The 16,455-nt window shown below is 42.7% G+C and overlaps 1 protein-coding gene across 4 annotated transcripts in view; it reads left to right on the forward strand.

Moving 5' to 3' along the window:
- The window catches only part of LOC110193727 (tyrosine-protein phosphatase non-receptor type substrate 1), an 85,960-nt gene that overhangs the window by 62,043 nt on the left and 7,462 nt on the right, over window positions 1-16,455 (forward strand). For all 4 annotated transcript variants that reach the window (XM_020965714.2, XM_020965715.2, XM_020965716.2 and 1 more), the window contains 3 exons: window positions 5,546-5,650; window positions 10,337-10,361; window positions 15,132-15,171. In XM_020965714.2, coding sequence (XP_020821373.1) covers window positions 5,546-5,650; window positions 10,337-10,361; window positions 15,132-15,171 — 170 coding nt within the window. The remainder of the gene's footprint in view (window positions 1-5,545; window positions 5,651-10,336; window positions 10,362-15,131; window positions 15,172-16,455) is intronic.

Raw genomic sequence — 16,455 nt, forward strand, 5'->3', positions numbered from 1 at the left:
ATAATAACACCTGGCTCCCAGGGTTGTTGTGAGGATCTAATGAGAGACTTAGCAGAGTGCCTGGCATATAGTAGGTGCAATAGAAATATTAGTTATTGTTATTTTTATGAGTATGTTATGCCTTTGAAAGAGCATAACATTATAGCTTTATAACAATTCATCAGGGTAGTGCTGCACAACACTTTTCACACAAATAAAAACAGAACTAAACAAGTGAAGAAATAGTAGTTGCTCATGGGTAGGCTGAGCCAATATAATAAAATGACAATTCTGTCTAGCTTAATATACTTATTTAGTGCCATACCAGTCAAACTACCAAAGAATTACTTTATGAGACTTGTAAAAAGAATAACAAAATTCATCTGGAAGAACAAAATGTTTGTTTGTTTGTGTTTTGTTTTTTAGGCAGTTGGGGTTAAGTGACTTGCCCAGGGTCACACAGCTAGTAAATGTCTGAGGCCAGATTTGAACTCAGGTCCTCCTGACTCCAGGGCCAGTGCTCTATCCACTGCGCCACCTAGCTGCCCCTGGAAGAACAAAATGTTAAAAATATCAAGGGAAACAGTGGAAAAAATGTAAAGGAAGGCAGGTAAACCATACCAGATTTCAAACTATAATACAAAATGTTAATTGTCAAAACAATCTGGTACTGGCTAAGAAACAGAGTGGTTGATCAGTGGAATAGATTAGGGACACAATATACAGAAGTAAATGACCATAGTAATTTAGTATTTGATAAACTCAGAGATTCAAGTTATTGGGGCAAGAACTCACTGTTTGACAAAAACTGCTGGTAAAATTGTTAAGCAGTCTGGCAGAAACTAGGCATAGACCAATATCTCACAGCATATATCAAGATAAGGTCAAAAATAGGTACATGATTTAGACATAAAGGATGATATCATAAGCAAAGTAAGGGAGAATGGAAAAAGCTACCTGTCAGATCTATGAATAAGGGAAGATTTTATGACCAAACAAAAGGTAGAGGAGATCACGGGAGATAAACTGGATAATTTTGATTATTTATTTTTTATTGAAATTAAAAAGGTCTTATATAAACAAAATCAGTGCAGCCAAAATGAGAAAGAAAGCAGGAAACTGGGGGAGAGTAGGTTTCAGCAAGTTTCTCTGATAAAGGCCTCGTTTCTCAAATATATAGGGAACTGGACCAAATTTATAAAAGTAAGAATCATTCCTTAATTGATAAATGGTCAAAAGATTTGAATAGGCAGTTTTCAGAGAAAGAAATCATTGCAATCAAATGCAATCAATGCACACAAAAAATGCTCTAAATCACTAATAATTAGAGAAATGCAAATTAAAACAACTCTGTCATACCTATCAGATTGATAACATGACAGAAAAGGAAAATGACAAATGCTGGTGGGGATGTGGGAAAATAGGGACACTAATGTGAGTTGTAAACTGATCCAGCCATTCTGGAGAGTAATTTGGAAATATGCCCAAAAGGCTATAAAACTGTGCAGACCCATCTGTATCCCAAAGAAATCAAAGAAAAAGGAAAAAGACCTATTTGTATAAAAATATTTGTAGCAGCTTTTTCTGTGGTGGCAAAGAATTAGAAATTAAGGGGGTGCCCGTCAGTTGAGGAATGACTGACTGAAATTGTGGTATATGCTTATAATAGAATACTATTATGCTATAAGAAATATCGAGCTGGCTGATTTCAGAAAAACCTGGGAAAACTTATATGAACTGATTCAAAATGAAGTGAGCAGAACATTGTACATAGCAATAGCAATTATTGTGAATGATCAGCTGTGAACAATTTAACTATTCTTAGCAACACAATGATCCAAGGCAACTCCAAAGGACTCCTGCTATCCACCTCCAGAGAGATGAACTCTGAATGCAAATCGAAGCATATATTTTCCATTTTATTTTTCTTGCTTTTTTTTTCTTTACATACCTAATATGGAAATATAATGGGTATCCTATTACTTGTCTGCTCAGTGGGTGAGGGAGGGACTGGAGAAAGGGAGAATATTTGGAACTCAAAATTTAAAAATGAATGTCTAAAAAAAGAGAAGAACTACACACACAAAGAACATAGGATCATAGATTTGGAGCTAGAAGGGACCGTCATATCCAACCCCCTTCATTTTCTAGGTGAGGATCCCAAGGCTGAGACTTTCTCCGGGTCACACAAGTGTCAGAGGCAGAATTTGAACTCAGATTTTCCTGGCTCCAAGTCCAAAACTCCATCCACTAGACCGTGATGCTCCTTACATATTCTTGAGATCTGGGGTTATCTATCCCTAGTTTAGATCTATATCCTCTAACAGATAATATTTGCTCAGAATCCCTACGAGGTTGGGGAATGGGGATGGGGGAAGCAGTGCACATGCATATGTGGAAAGAGAATTTTTTAAATCTTGGAGCAAGAAGGGACTTTAGAACATAGGATGTTAAAAATGGAAAGAACCTTAGCTATCCTAATCCAATTCTGTTATTTTACAGAGAGAGAAACTAAGGCCCAGCTAGGGGAAGTGTTTTGCCCAAGATAATGTAGGAAGTTAATAGCATCACGAAGACATTTCTTTTGATGTTTAGTCCCGTGCTACAGTGGTGCAACAGAAAGAGCTGAGAGTCTTGCAACCTTTCTCAAATTTGCTACAAGAATTTTCCCCCCCAGATAATTGTTTCCCTTGTAATTGCATTATATTCAGGTACTGTAATTTGTTTAGCTATTCCCAGGAGGTGGGCAGTCCTTTAGTTTCCAGTTTAGGGCTACTATTAAAATAGCAAGCATACAAAATGTACAAGGCCTGTAATATATACTACTAAAACAAAATATTAAAACAAACAAAAAACCAGACCCTACCCTCAGGAATCTTACATTATACTTTATATAAATTATCCTGAATGCAAAGTACTGTTATCTGCATTTCACAGGCAAAGCAATCAGTTAGTGAGTTAACGAGTGTTTACCAAGTGCCCACTGCGTGCCAGTCATTGTACTAGGCGATCCCCACTCATACGAGCTTACGTTCTGATGGGGGATGTAGCCAGTATATATGTAAATATGTGCAGCAGAAGTATAAGGTGAAGAAACAGAAATTTATGCAAAACTGATGAATACAAGATAGTCTGAGAGGGAGAGCAGTAACTATAAAATGGAGGTCATGATGACACCTACCTCCCAGAGTTGTAAGAATCATATGAGATAACATTTGTAAAGCACTTAGTGCGGGGCCTGACCCAAAGTAGGCAATATGTAAATGCTAGCTATGATTCTTTCATTGTGTTGTGAACTCCTTGAGGGCAGGGACCATCTTTTGCCTTTTTTTGTGTCCCCACTGCTTAGCACAGTGTCCAGCATGTAATAGGTACTAATAAATGTTTGTTGACTGACAGGTGGGGGGAATCAATAGGAAGCCATTGGAATTGATTAAATTGAGAAGTGACACAGTCATATCTGTGCTTAAGGAAAATTACTCTGCAAACAGTGTTGGGGATGGACTAGAGTAGGGAGAGCCTTGAGGTAGGGAGATAAATTAAGAGACTGCTACAGTAATCTAGGTAGGAATGGATAAGGGTGACTGTGTGCATGGAGAGAAGTAGTCAGATGTAAGAGATGTGGAGGTGAAAAGGTAACATTGGACATAGGGAGTGAGAGAGAGTGAGGAGGTGAGAGTGATGCCAAGGTTCTGGACCTGAGATACTGGGAGGATGATGTGGCCTTCAACAGAAATAAGAAAGTTTCAAAGTGGGGAGGGTTGAAGGGATGATGAGTTTAGTTTTGGACGGGTTGAATTTAAGATGTCTCTGGTTGGGGAGGTAGGGGAAGGACAGCTAGGTGGCACAGTAGATAGAGCACTAGCCCTGGAGTCAGGAGGACCTGAGTTCAAATTCAGCCTCAGACACTTACTAGCTGTGTGACCCTGGGCAAGTCACTTAATGCTGGGGGGAAAAAAAAAGATATCTCTGGAATAGCCAGTTTAAATGTCCAGTAGGCAATTGGTGATTAAATGTCCAATAGGCAATTGGTGATACTGTGTTGAAGCTCAGAGGAGAGACTGGGTTTGGAGAGAGAGGTAGATATGAAGATGGAGATAAAGAGAGATAATACATGTCATCGGTATAGATGATAGTTAAATCTGTGGAAACTAATGAGGTTACTGATAGAGAATGGAGAGGGATAAGAGAGGAGGACCCAGGACAGAACCTTGAGGAACACCCATAGTGAAGGGGCGTCCATGATATGGATGATAAGCTGGAAAAAGGCTGAGAGGGAATGAGCAGAGACAGATAGGAGAGCTTCCTTCCTGAAAGTAGTACCACAAAAACTCAGAGAACAGACGCTATCAGAAGGAGAGGGTAGGTCAGTGAGGTCAAATGCAACAGATAGATCCAGATGGGGCAAGACTGAGTTAAAAACCACCAGATTTGGTACATTGGTTAACTTTGGAGAAAGCAGTTTCAGTAGAGTGATGAAAGCAGGAGCCAGAATCCAAAGAATTGAGAAAGTAAATGAGAAAGGAGGAGAGGAAGTGAAGGCAGTGGGTGGAGACAACTTTTTTCTAGGAGTTTTGCTGAGAAAAGGAGGAGATACAGGACAATAGTTTGAGTGGTAGGGCTTAGTGGGACAGCTAGGTGGTACCATAGTGCATAGTGCATCAGGCCTGGAGTGAGGAAGACTCATCTGTCTTCCTGAGTTCAAATCTGGCCTCAGACACTGTGTGACCCTGGGCAAGTCACTTAACCCTGTCTGCCTCAGTTTCCTCATCTGGAATGATGGAGAAGGAAATGGCAAACCACTCCAGTGTCTTTGACAAGAAAACCTCAAATGGGCTCACGAAGAGTTGGATAGGACTGAAAAGCAACAATGAAAAGGGTTTAGTGACAGTTTTTAAAGTTGTGGGGCAGACTTGGGTGTGCTGAAAGCCATGGGGAAAGAACTGGTACGTAGGGACAGGTTGAAACTGGGGGGAAGTGATTGAGGCTGCAGAATGTTGGGAAAGACTGGAGGGTTGGGATCAAGCCACGGCTTGCCGGGAGATGAAGTACTTGCCCTGGCCTGCTCAGGGACAGCTTTTTTTTTTTTCTTTTTGGAGCCAAACTTGTGATTTCATTGGTTTAAGAAACTCACTCCGTTAGTGCAGGTTGGCCCCTGCTTTGCAGTTATGCAAATAGTTGCTTGGAGGTGCTGGAAGTTTCAGTGATCTGCCCTAGAGTCACCCTGCCAGCATTTGTCAGAGGCAGGATTTGAAACCAGGTCGTCCTTACTCTGAGGCCAACTCTATCCACTACCCCATGCTGTCTCTTTTTAAAAACTGATGACTTAAAAAACATTCCCACGAAAGATTTACATCATTTCTTCTTCATCCTCTTACTGTCTGTATGGGAATATGTGCTTAGCCCAGTAAATCTGCCCGCACATCTTAGAGCATCTGAAAACACCCATCCAGATGCTACTGGTTAATGACTCTTATTTAATATAAAGAAGCATCTCCTTTTTTTTTTTTTTTTGCATACATGGAACACCTGCTTCCTGTAATTCCTGCAAGCGTTCTCATTTCAGAGCCTGGATCCCAGAACATCTTTATTGCAGTGGGGATAGTGTGTATTGTGCTGGCGGCTTTGCTGATTGCCACCATCTACCTCATCCGAGCCAAACAGAAAAAAGGTAAGTGTGATTTCCCCTTTCATTTTTCTTGTTCAAAAGCATAGATCTTTTTTCTTTTTAAAATCTGGGGGGCTAGGTGACGCAGTGAATAGAGGTCTGGCCTTGGAGTCAGGAGGACCTGAGTTCAGATTGACCTCAGACACTTGACACTTGTTAGCTGTGTGACCCTGGGCAAGTCACTTAACCCCAATTGCCATCAAAAAGCAAAAACAAAAACAAACAAAAAAAAATCTAGACCTCTGATTTTCTTGGTATAGACCATTCCTGGAGAGGAGCCCCTCTATGCCCTTTGATCAGTGCAAATAAACAGTTGTTCTGTAACCTATGGTCTTAGAACTTGGCCTCTCCTGTCCCAGGCAGCTTTCTGAGCTTATATGTTACAGAAAAATTGCCAATCTGCATTGGTAGAGGAAACTACCCTCCTGGGAATTCCCTATACTGATGAAATCACAAATATAGTAAAAAAAAAATCATAAAGTGTCAGCATTGGAAGAGGCTATAAAATATGGAATGTTGAAACCTAGATTGTCATTGGAAGTTATTTCCCTTTAAATCTGAGATGTTGAGAATAGAAGGGAACTTGTAACATCAGATGTTGGTATGGATAATGTAAAATTCATATAGTTAGAAAAGACCTTGGAGGTCATCTCATCCAACCTCCCCTCATTTAGCAGATGTAGAAATGGGGCCCAAGGAGAAGAAACAGTTTGTCCAAGGTCACTAAGCTTTCCTCGGGCCGTTCAGCTGGCGGCATCCTAGAATGGCAGGATATCCACTCATTGGATTGTGAGTTGTGGCCTGTGCAGTCGCCGACGGGCTTGAGCATCTGTCTTGTGACCCTGAGATTTCCTCCTTTCCTATCAAAGATACCCTTTGGGTGTTAAGTTTTCAGAAGGCATTCTGACCTCAATAATCCATTTCTTTTGCTACTTGGAGGCAGTGTGGTGACTTGTTGGAGTAAGAAGATCTGGATCTGAGGCCTGGCCAGCGATATTTACCAGCTGGGAGAGCTCTCTGAGCCTCCATATCCTCCTGTGACAAATGGGGGCAGGAAGGAGTGTAAGGCTTGTGCTGCCTACCTCCTAGGCCTGTGAGGAATCAAGCAAAAAAAGCACATACAGCATGTTGTGTGACCCCAGCCTGCAGTATAGATTTACGCTGCGGCTGGTCAGACACAGGGACTGTAAAATTAGGAGAATTCAGCTGCAGGTGCATCAAGGAGACTCCGGTTTGGGTGTCAGTTGCACAGAACACAAGGCATCTGGTCAGCATGTTTCCTTCACCATAGCAGCGTGTACTGCTTGACAGTCTGCCCTCAGAGGAGAAAATCTGGAGGTGACTTTGCATCAGAGCCTAGTCACAGTAATAGCTCACACACATCACACTTTGGAGGGTTGTGAGGGGCTTGAGGGAACTGTCCGTTGATTCCCCGCAACAACGCGATTAGGTGGGAGGACAAGTATAATTACCCTCATTTTATACATGGGGAAACTGAGACCCAACAAGTCAAAGTGATTTGCCTGTGAGGCTCAGAGTTGGAACTAGGACTGGGGCCTTTTTAATTCCAAATTTAGGGCTCTTTCCCCCTACAGCACACTGGCACTTGAATCTATAGTCTTGGCAAACTCAACCGTTCAAATTAGTGTAATAGAGGGGGTGCTGAACTTATAGTTAAGACAGTCTGGGTTCAAATCCTGCCGCTTTCAATTAGTATCTGTGAAACCATGGACAAGTCATTTAACCCTCATGTAAGTCCTCAGTTTCCCAATCTAAAAAAATATCGGGATTAAACTAGATGATCTCTAAATCCTATTGTTTTATCCTTTGTTATTTTGTTATTCTGTCATTTTAGTCTTGTCCAACTCTTTGTGTCCCCATTTGGGGTTTTCTTGGCAGAGATACTGGAGTGGTTTGCTATTTCCTTCTCCAGCTCATTTAATAGATGAGGAAACTGAGGCAAACAGGGTTAAGTGACTTGCCCAGGGTCACACAGCTAGGAAGAGTCTGAGGGCAGATTTGAACTTACAAAGATGAGTCTTCCTGACTCCAGGCCTGGCACTCTATCCACTGCCCCACCTAGTCACCTCAGCGATTGGACTACAGGCGTAGGGAACCTGTGGCCTTCAAGCCACATGTGGCCGTCTAGGTCCTCAAGTGCAGCGCTTTGACCGAATCCAAACTTCACAGAGCAAATCCCCTTAATAAAAGGGTTTGTTCTGTAAAACTTGGACTCAGTCAAAAGGCCGCCCCTGAGGACCTAGAAGGTCACATCTGGCCTCGAGGCCACAGGTTCCCCACCCCTGAACTAGAATATCTCTAATATCCCTTCTAGCTCTAAATTTTATGACCCGTTGCTTTTTCCCTATCAGTTCTTGGGAAATTTATTTCTTTTCTTTAGTAAAGTGTAACTTTTTTGGATAAAGGAGCTGGAAACAACCCTTTACCTTCGCTCCTTCCCTTCAGAACCTGTCCTCAGGAGGCCCAGCTAGAAGGCAGAGAGGAAGAGCAGGCCTGTGGTGCCATGAGTATAGCTTTTCTCACTTGTGGAGTGGGCTCTCTGGCTGCAGGATGTGCAGATGGGGCCCCTGTGCCTGAGAGTACCCAGGGCATCCTCAGATACAAGTCGGCCAGCTTGTGTCCAGAGAGTCAGGTTCCCTGTCCCTCTCGGTCTGAGGAAATTACAGAAGGCTAGAGGCAAAAACAGACCTTAGAGTTGGAGGCCAAAAAAAAGACCATAGAGCATGGGATGTGAGAGGTAGGTAGAAGGAATTTTAGAGCATGGAGGGATAAGACCGTAGAGTGGTTGACCCAGAAGGGACCTTACTCATCATTTATTCCAACTCCCTCATTTTACAAAGGGGGAAACCGAGTCAGTCAACAAGTATTTATTGAGGGCTCCCTAGGTGCCAGGCACTTTGCTAAGTGCTGGAGGACTTGGTCACCCAGCAAATAGGTGGAAGAGCCTGGCCTAGAACCCAGGCCTCCTGATTTCCAGTCTAGTCCAACTGCACCATGCTATGTTTGAACTCAGGGATACCCGAGTTCAAATCTTGCCTCAGATACTTCATTAGCTGTATGAACCTAGGCAAGTCACCAAACCTCTCTCAAGTCTCAGTTTTTTCATCTGTAAAGTGGGAATGATAATAATAGCACCTACCTTACAGGGCTATTGTAAGGATCAAATGATCTTAAAATTGTATATAAATGCTAGTTATTAGTATTGTTGTTGTTATTATATCATACAATCAACGGACTCCGGTTTCTGTTAGGCACTCCTATTGATGCTTTAGCAACACTAATTGTGTTTGTAATGATAATAAGAATAATTACCATACCATGTATAATATGACTATCATTATGTGATGTAAACATATCACATATTGATACATCATTATATATTATTACAGATTATAGTCTAATCTGCAATAATAATCATTATAATAACTCGCGGTGCTTTCTTCATGACAGTCCTGTGAGTGTTATGATCCCTATTTTGCAAAGGAGGGAAACTGAGGCCACAGAGAGAGGAAGTGACTTGACTAACATTCTATTCACTGGCAGACCCTAGACGTCCTCAGTCTGACGAATCTCCGTCCTGGGTTCTTTGCATATAGTCATATCCACCTCTCCATGAGCCCATTTGGGGTTTTCTTGGCAAAGATACTGGAGTGGTTTGCCATTTCCTCCTCCAGCTCATTTTACAGATGAGGAAACTGAGGCAAGCAGGGTGAAGTGACTTGCCCAGCTAGTAATTGTCTGAGGTAGGATTTGAACTCATGAAGATGAATCTTCTGATTCCAAGCCCACTGCTCTATCCACTGTGCCACATAGCTACCCCTAGCCACCTAGGCTACTGCCTAGCCTAGTAGTACCACAGGACCAGGCTACATCTCAAAAACGGGCAAAAGATTGGGCCTTCTGAACAGACAAGTTAAAGTTGCTTAGACTAGGGATATTTCCTGTAAAATAGTAATCATTATGCTTTATGGTTTGCAGAACACTTTACATATATGACCTCCTTTGATTGTTGCAACCTTCCCATCAACCTTTACTCCTAGTCTCATTTTACAGATGGGGAAACTGAGGCTCACAGAGAGGAAAACAGCTTACCCTGGAAGCATAAGAGCTAGGATTCAGACCCAGGACTCTCATCTCCCAATACAATGGTCAGGCCTCCGTGCCACTGCTGCCTGCTTGTGACGGCTTGGCTCCTGCTCTCTGATTCTAAAGGGGAAGAAAAGCCAACCTAGAGAGCCTCCTGAAACCTCAAGATTTCCTAATTTCGTGGATTTTGAACTGGACGAGACTCTGGACATCATCCAGGTCCATGTGCCTCATTGTACAAATGAGGAAGCTAAGCCGCAGAGGGGTTAAGCTATGTTCCAAGGTTGTGTGGGCAGCAGAGCCTCAGGCAGGGGGTCTCAAACAGGGCCCCTCCGCTCCTTCTTCCCTACCGTGAGGCAGCAGACATGAGCCGTGTTATTTATATCTGTTTCCTTTTCCTTTCTTGCCATCCTCAGTCCTAGAAAATAACTCTGTATGGCTTTAAAGAAGTATGGTTGGTCTTTTTTTCCTAAGTTTCTCTAGAAAGTGCTGAGAGGCATTGCCTGCCTCCTGCGCAAAGGTCATAAGAATGGAACCTTGTAAAGAATAGTAAATGAATGGCTTTTTCTTTCTCTCTTTCAGCAAAAGGTTCGACTTCTTCTACAAGGTAAGTGCAAGGTAGTAGTGGGAAGGGGGGACGGGCTTGATTTTGTTTTCTTAAATAAATGAAGGTGAGTTGTGGTGAAGTAGATAGAGGAGACAGAAAGACCTGGGTTTGAGTTTTGTCTCTGACTCTTCCCGGCTCTGACTCTTCTCAATGCCCCTAAGCAACTCTCCAGGACCAGAAGATGCTGGTCTGCATTTGTGTTATGTCCCTCACTGGGAGGACCCTGTACCAATGAAATAACAGATGGGGGAAAAAAAAGAAAAGTATTTGGCAACCCAAAGGCACATGTACTCACTACGTCCCCACCCTCTTTGTGTTTTGTTATGAAATCACCTCTGCCTTGGTAACCTCCACTGACTTCCTCCTCTAATGCCTCATCAGAGCAGGGAGGTGACTCAGGGTTCTGGAAGGCTGTGCCAGGTAGGGAGTCAGTGAGTCAACAAGCATTTATTAAGCACTTACTGTGTGCCAGGCAGGTCCTACTAAGCTGGACAGGCGCCCAGTGTGGGCCCAGAGACAGAAACACAGTCTGTTGGCCAAGAAAGGCCCGGCCTAAGTCAGGAGAGGCATTGCCAGAGGGCTGGGCATCATGGAGATGAGTAGTGTGGCCAAATCGTGGAGAACCGTCTCCTCACAAATACCTCATGCTAGATGTTTTAGAGAGGGTAAATTTCAGTGTACCCAAATGCCCGACTCCTAGAGCCATCCCAATAATTCAGGCCTGTCATCTGTCAGGCAGTGAACATGTATTCAGCATTTACTGTGTGCCAGGCACTCTGCTAAGCACCAAGGACACAAGGAAAGGCAAAAATAGCACCTGCCCTCAAGGGGCTTGCAGTCTAACAGGGGAGATGGCGTGCAAACAACTATGTACAGGTGAGCTGCTGACAGCATAGACTAGAAGTTGTCAACAGAGGGAAAGAACTAGAATTATGGGGGATTGCAAGAGACTTCCTTTAGAAGGTGGGATTTTAGGTGGGACTTGAAGCCAGAAAGCAGAGATGAGGAAGGAGAGTATTCCAGGCTCGAGGAAGAGCCAGAGGAAATGTCCAGAATCAAGAGATACAGAGTGTCTCATTTAGGAACAGCAGGGAGACCAGTGTCTCTACGTCACTGCCTGTGTGTGGGGTGTGGGAGTGAGGGGGAGGTAGAATAAGACTGGAAAGGTAGGAGAAGCCAAATTGTGAAGGGCTTTAAATGCCAAATGGAGGATGTTATATTTAATATATAATTAAATGTCTCCGGTGGGGCAGCTAAGTGGCACAGTAAATAGAATCAGGCCTAGAATCAAGATTTGAATTTAAATTCAGCTTCTGATAATTACTAGCTCTGTGTCCCTGGGCAAGTCACTTAGCCCATATTTGCCTCAGTTTCCCCATCTGTAAAATGGGGATAATAATAGCACCTATCTCCCAGATTTTTTGTGAGGATCACAAATGAGCTAATAATTATAGAGTGCTTAGCACAGTGCCTGCCCTATAGTAGGCACTTAATAAATGTTAGATATTAATATTATTATATAATAGGACACTAATAATGGCTAGCATTTATGTAGCACTTTAAGGTTTGCAAAGCATTGTGCATGTGTTAGCTCATTTGATCCTCACAATCACCAGGGAGATAGATGCTGTTATTTTCCCCACTTTACAAATGAGAAGACAGCCGAGAGAAATTAAATAACTTGCCCGGAGTCACTCAGCTAATAAGTGTCGTGTCTGAGACTGGATTTGAACACAGGTCTTCCTGACCCCGGGTTTAGCTCATATCCACTGTACCACCTAGCCTCCTAATTATTTACCCTGCCTCTGTTCTTCACTTGTCAAATCCGTCTTATACACACCACCGATTTCATCTTCCTAAATCACCACTTTTATCAGATTTCTTCACTGCTCAGGAACCTTCAATGACTCCCCATTGCCTACAGATAGAGTCTTGCCTGCTTAGCTTGTCATTTAAAGCCCATCATATTCAGCTCAGCTTGGTATACTGGGATGAGCATCAGCCATGAAAGTGGGATCTGAGTTCAAATTCTGCCTCAGCTGCTACTGCTTGTGTGAATTTGGATAAAAGACTTAACCTCTCTGGGCCTCAGTTTTCCCATCTGTAATATGATAGGGTTGGACTAGATGGATCTGAGGTCCCTTCTAGAGCTGGAATAATGATACTACCTTTTAACCTTATCTCCCGTTATTCCCTATGGTCAGATTGGTCCATAGACTGTCCCCATAAATATTCTTAGGGTTGTTACCACTTCTACTGTATTGCCTGTGCATTCCTTGCTCCTCTGGAATGCCCTTTCCCCCCATAGAAATCTCCTGTCTTTCAAAGTCCAGCTCATATTCCACTTCCTTCAGGAAGCCTTCCTTGATTGCCTAGCTTGTAGCGTTCTCTTGAATGACTCCCACAGCTCTCCCTGACTTTCTGAATCAAAAGCATTTACAGCTAGGTCCCAATTAGTGTAAATGATGAATCCTTGAAATGGTTGAATTATTTGAATCTATGTGGCCTAGTTCCATTGGGATAAAACCAATTATCCTATTTTATATAATTATAAGTTAGAAGATTGCAAATTAGTGCATTGTTTGCACTAATTGAGGCCTGGCTATAGTGCAGATGACCTTGCAGAGTTAGTTACCTTCGCACATACATGCCTTATGTGTCCCATTTCCCCTATTCTGTTTTGAGCTCCTAAAGGACAGGGATTATGGGATTGTATCTTGTTACATGTGCAAAACCGAGTGTGGCATCCTGCACCAAATGCTTAGCAACATTTGTTGATTGACTTTTTTTTTCCTCCCCAAAGAAATGCACAATAGCCCCGATGTTGTTGTTTGTGTTTTATGCCTTTCGGTAGGTTTCTAATGAAACCTTCCCAGGAGTTCTTTCACGTGGCCAACCCCAGAATTACTTTGAGGAGAGCTTAATATTTACTCCCCATTAAGTGACTGACCGTCTCTTGAGGTTCCTAGTTCATCAGCTTCCAGTGTCCATCAGTGTTTAAGCCCAAAGCAAGATAACTCGAAGTCAAGTTGTGAAGCTCCCCCTTTGGACTCAGAGCATGTCTCCAAGTTTTAACTGAAATAGGATTTCTCAGTCTATAAGCAGGGGTGGTTAACCTAGACTCTACATACCCTAAGAGTCCATGAACTTAGGTGGGGAAAAATTTTATTTCTTTATTTCAACAGAATTATTTCCTTTGTAATCCTGTGTGTTTATTTTATGTATTAAAAATTATTATTCAGAGAAAGGGTCAGTAGGTTTCACCAGACTGCCAGAGGGGTCCCTGATACCTAAAAAAAGTTAAGAACTGCTTCTTTAAAGGACAGAGATTTAGAGCAAAACAGACTTTAGAGGGCACTGAGTTCAAACCCCACCCTCCCCCCCCAATCCCTGTTTTACAGATGAGAAAACTAAGGCACAGAGAAAATTAAGTGACTTGCCCAGGGTAATGCAGTTAGTAAATATCTGAGGCAAGAATTGAACCCAGGTCTTACCAACTCCAAGTCTAACACCCCATCCACTAAGCTACAGTGCCTCCATATACAGGCAGAGCATACTGTCCGTAATCCATCAGGGCCCAGGAACATAAACACCCATTCAACAAACATTTATTAAGTGTCTGCTGTGCCTAAGGGTTTGCTCTAGAGAGGCTGGGAGATGCCAAGATGAATAAGTCATGGTCCTTGCCTTAAAGGAGACTGAAGTCTAGCAGGAAAGAAAAACCAGGAACACACACATAGCTGCAAGTTACAAGACAAATGATGGGTCTCTGGCCTTACCCAGGAGAGGCAGTATGGTGTCATAGAAGGATCACTGGCCTTGGAATCAGAAGCTGTAGGTTTGAGATGCAGGTCTTTGGCTGCCAGCTCTGTGAGCTTAGGAAGGTCACCTAATTTTTCTGAGCCTTGGCTTCCTCATAATGACAATAATGGAATTGGGTACTGTGATTCAGGATCCTCCAAGTCAGGTGTACTCCCCCCCCAGGAGGGAAGTGTTTCTGTGGAAACATGGGATTTGTCATGCTCAGTGATTGCTACTTGAGCCTGATGCTCTGTCACAGCCAAGATTAACTTTTGTGGACAGACCTTGTTGCTTAACATTGAGAATATCCAGTCTGTTGTTCCCTGGACCTCGAGGTTCATGCTTGAAAATCAGTCACACCCAGGCAGAATAATAACAGTGCCCATTTCTAAAGTATGTGCTAGTTTCTGCAGTGCTTTCCTAACCTGGGTAGTACAACTGTAAAATCCCCATTTTACAGAGGAGGAAGCCGAGGCTCAGGGAAGTAAAATGGCTTGCTCAAATTCACATAGCTAATAAGTTGAGGCTGAGATTTTAATTAATCTCTCTTTGTTCCAAGACAAGTGCTCTTTCTACTACAAGGTGCTGCTCTGGGAAATTTGAGGATGATCATAGCTCACATTTCTATATTACCTTAATGTTCATAAAATGATTTTCTCCTAGTAGTTCTGTGAGCTAGGCAGTACAAGTATTATTATCCCCACTTTACAGAGTCAGGGAACTGAGGCTTAATGAGGTGAGGGGATTCATCCAATCACCCAGCCAGTAAGTGGTACTTCTCATCAGTTCTTTCCATGACATTGCATTGCCTGGGACCCAAGAATACAATGATGTCTTAGTTCGGACCCATGGGGGTCACTGTCCTTGAATAGCATCCATTAAAGTGAGCTGTGTCACTGGTTTCAAACTACAAAATGAAGCAATTTTGCTGATTTATCTGATGTATCCCTTCTTGGCCTTCTCTTCTAGATTACATGAGCCGGAAAAAAATGCCAGAGACCTAAGCCAGGTACGTACAGTGCTTCCTGAGGCTCACTCCTTGAAGGATTCCGCAATAGAAATTTTTGTAAAATGAACCAGGCTGAAAATGAAAGCTGAATGGAATCAGTGGAGGTTTGGGGGCAGAAGGAAAATAGTTACTGGGTGGTGTAAATGCCAAGAGAAGAGGGCTGCTGTTTCTATATCTTAGCCTTTGGGAAGCTTGCCCACTTACACTGATCTGTCCTTGAATGACAGACTTCTTAGGCAGAGGTCCAGCCACACCTCCTCATTTTGTGCCATTCTTGTCCCTGCCCTCCTAGAAATCTTCCCAAGAGGATTCTCCCAGCAGAGCCTTTCTGTGGCTTTTTAATATTTCATGTAAACCAGGGTAGTACACAGATACTGCCAGTCTTTTACCCATCAGTCTTGGCACATGACTGACCCTCCTTCTTTTCCAGTCATCCATATCCTTGATAGCTCAAGATGACAGAGAAAGGAATCTGGGTCATACATTGTGCTTGTGATTGCTTTGGGATCCAGATTCAATTCAGTAAAATGGCACTCTACTTCAGATTCTACATTTGACTCTCTGGATGGCAGAAGTTATAATAATTCACATTTCTTATCACTTTAAGGCTTAAAGTAACAACAATAACAATAATTCATGCTTTTATTGCTCCTGCTATGTGCCATGCACTGGGCTAAGTGCTTTACAAATATTATCTCGTTTGATCTTCACAATAAGCTGGTGAGATAGATACTATTATTATCCTCATTTCACAACTGAGGAAATGTAGGTTAAATAGAGGTTAAGTGACTTGGCCAAGATCATACAGTTAATAAGTGTCTGAGGCAAGATTTGAACTCAGGTCTTCCTGGCTCCAAGATCAGTGCTCCATCATCCACTGTACCACCTGGCTACCTCCTATTCCTTATACCCATACTGAGAGGTAGGTAGTGAGGGTTATGGTGGCTATTTTGTAGTTTTGGAAATTGAGACCCACCCAGAAAGGTCATGTTAATTTCCTGGGATCACCGAGCTAATAATGGTGCAAGCCAGGATTTGAACCCTAGCCTCCTGACTCCCACATCCTTTCCACTGTGATACCCTGTCTTCTTCTACCTGATAATAATTCATCCAAGCTATTTCTAGAGCTTTTGTTTCTTTAGTGGTAAGATTGTGTATTATGACCCTGTCTAGGGTCCAGTCCCTTCAGAAATCTTTGCCCAGCTGCTTGATTTACCCCTCACTGACTACTGTTGGCTGGCCCTCCTTCACCACAGATATTATTTAACCAAGCTAATACTCGCC

This window comes from Phascolarctos cinereus, unplaced genomic scaffold (assembly GCF_003287225.1).
Source record: "Phascolarctos cinereus isolate Bilbo 61053 unplaced genomic scaffold, phaCin_HiC Scaffold_2;HRSCAF=192, whole genome shotgun sequence".
Taxonomy (NCBI): Eukaryota; Metazoa; Chordata; class Mammalia; order Diprotodontia; family Phascolarctidae; genus Phascolarctos; species Phascolarctos cinereus.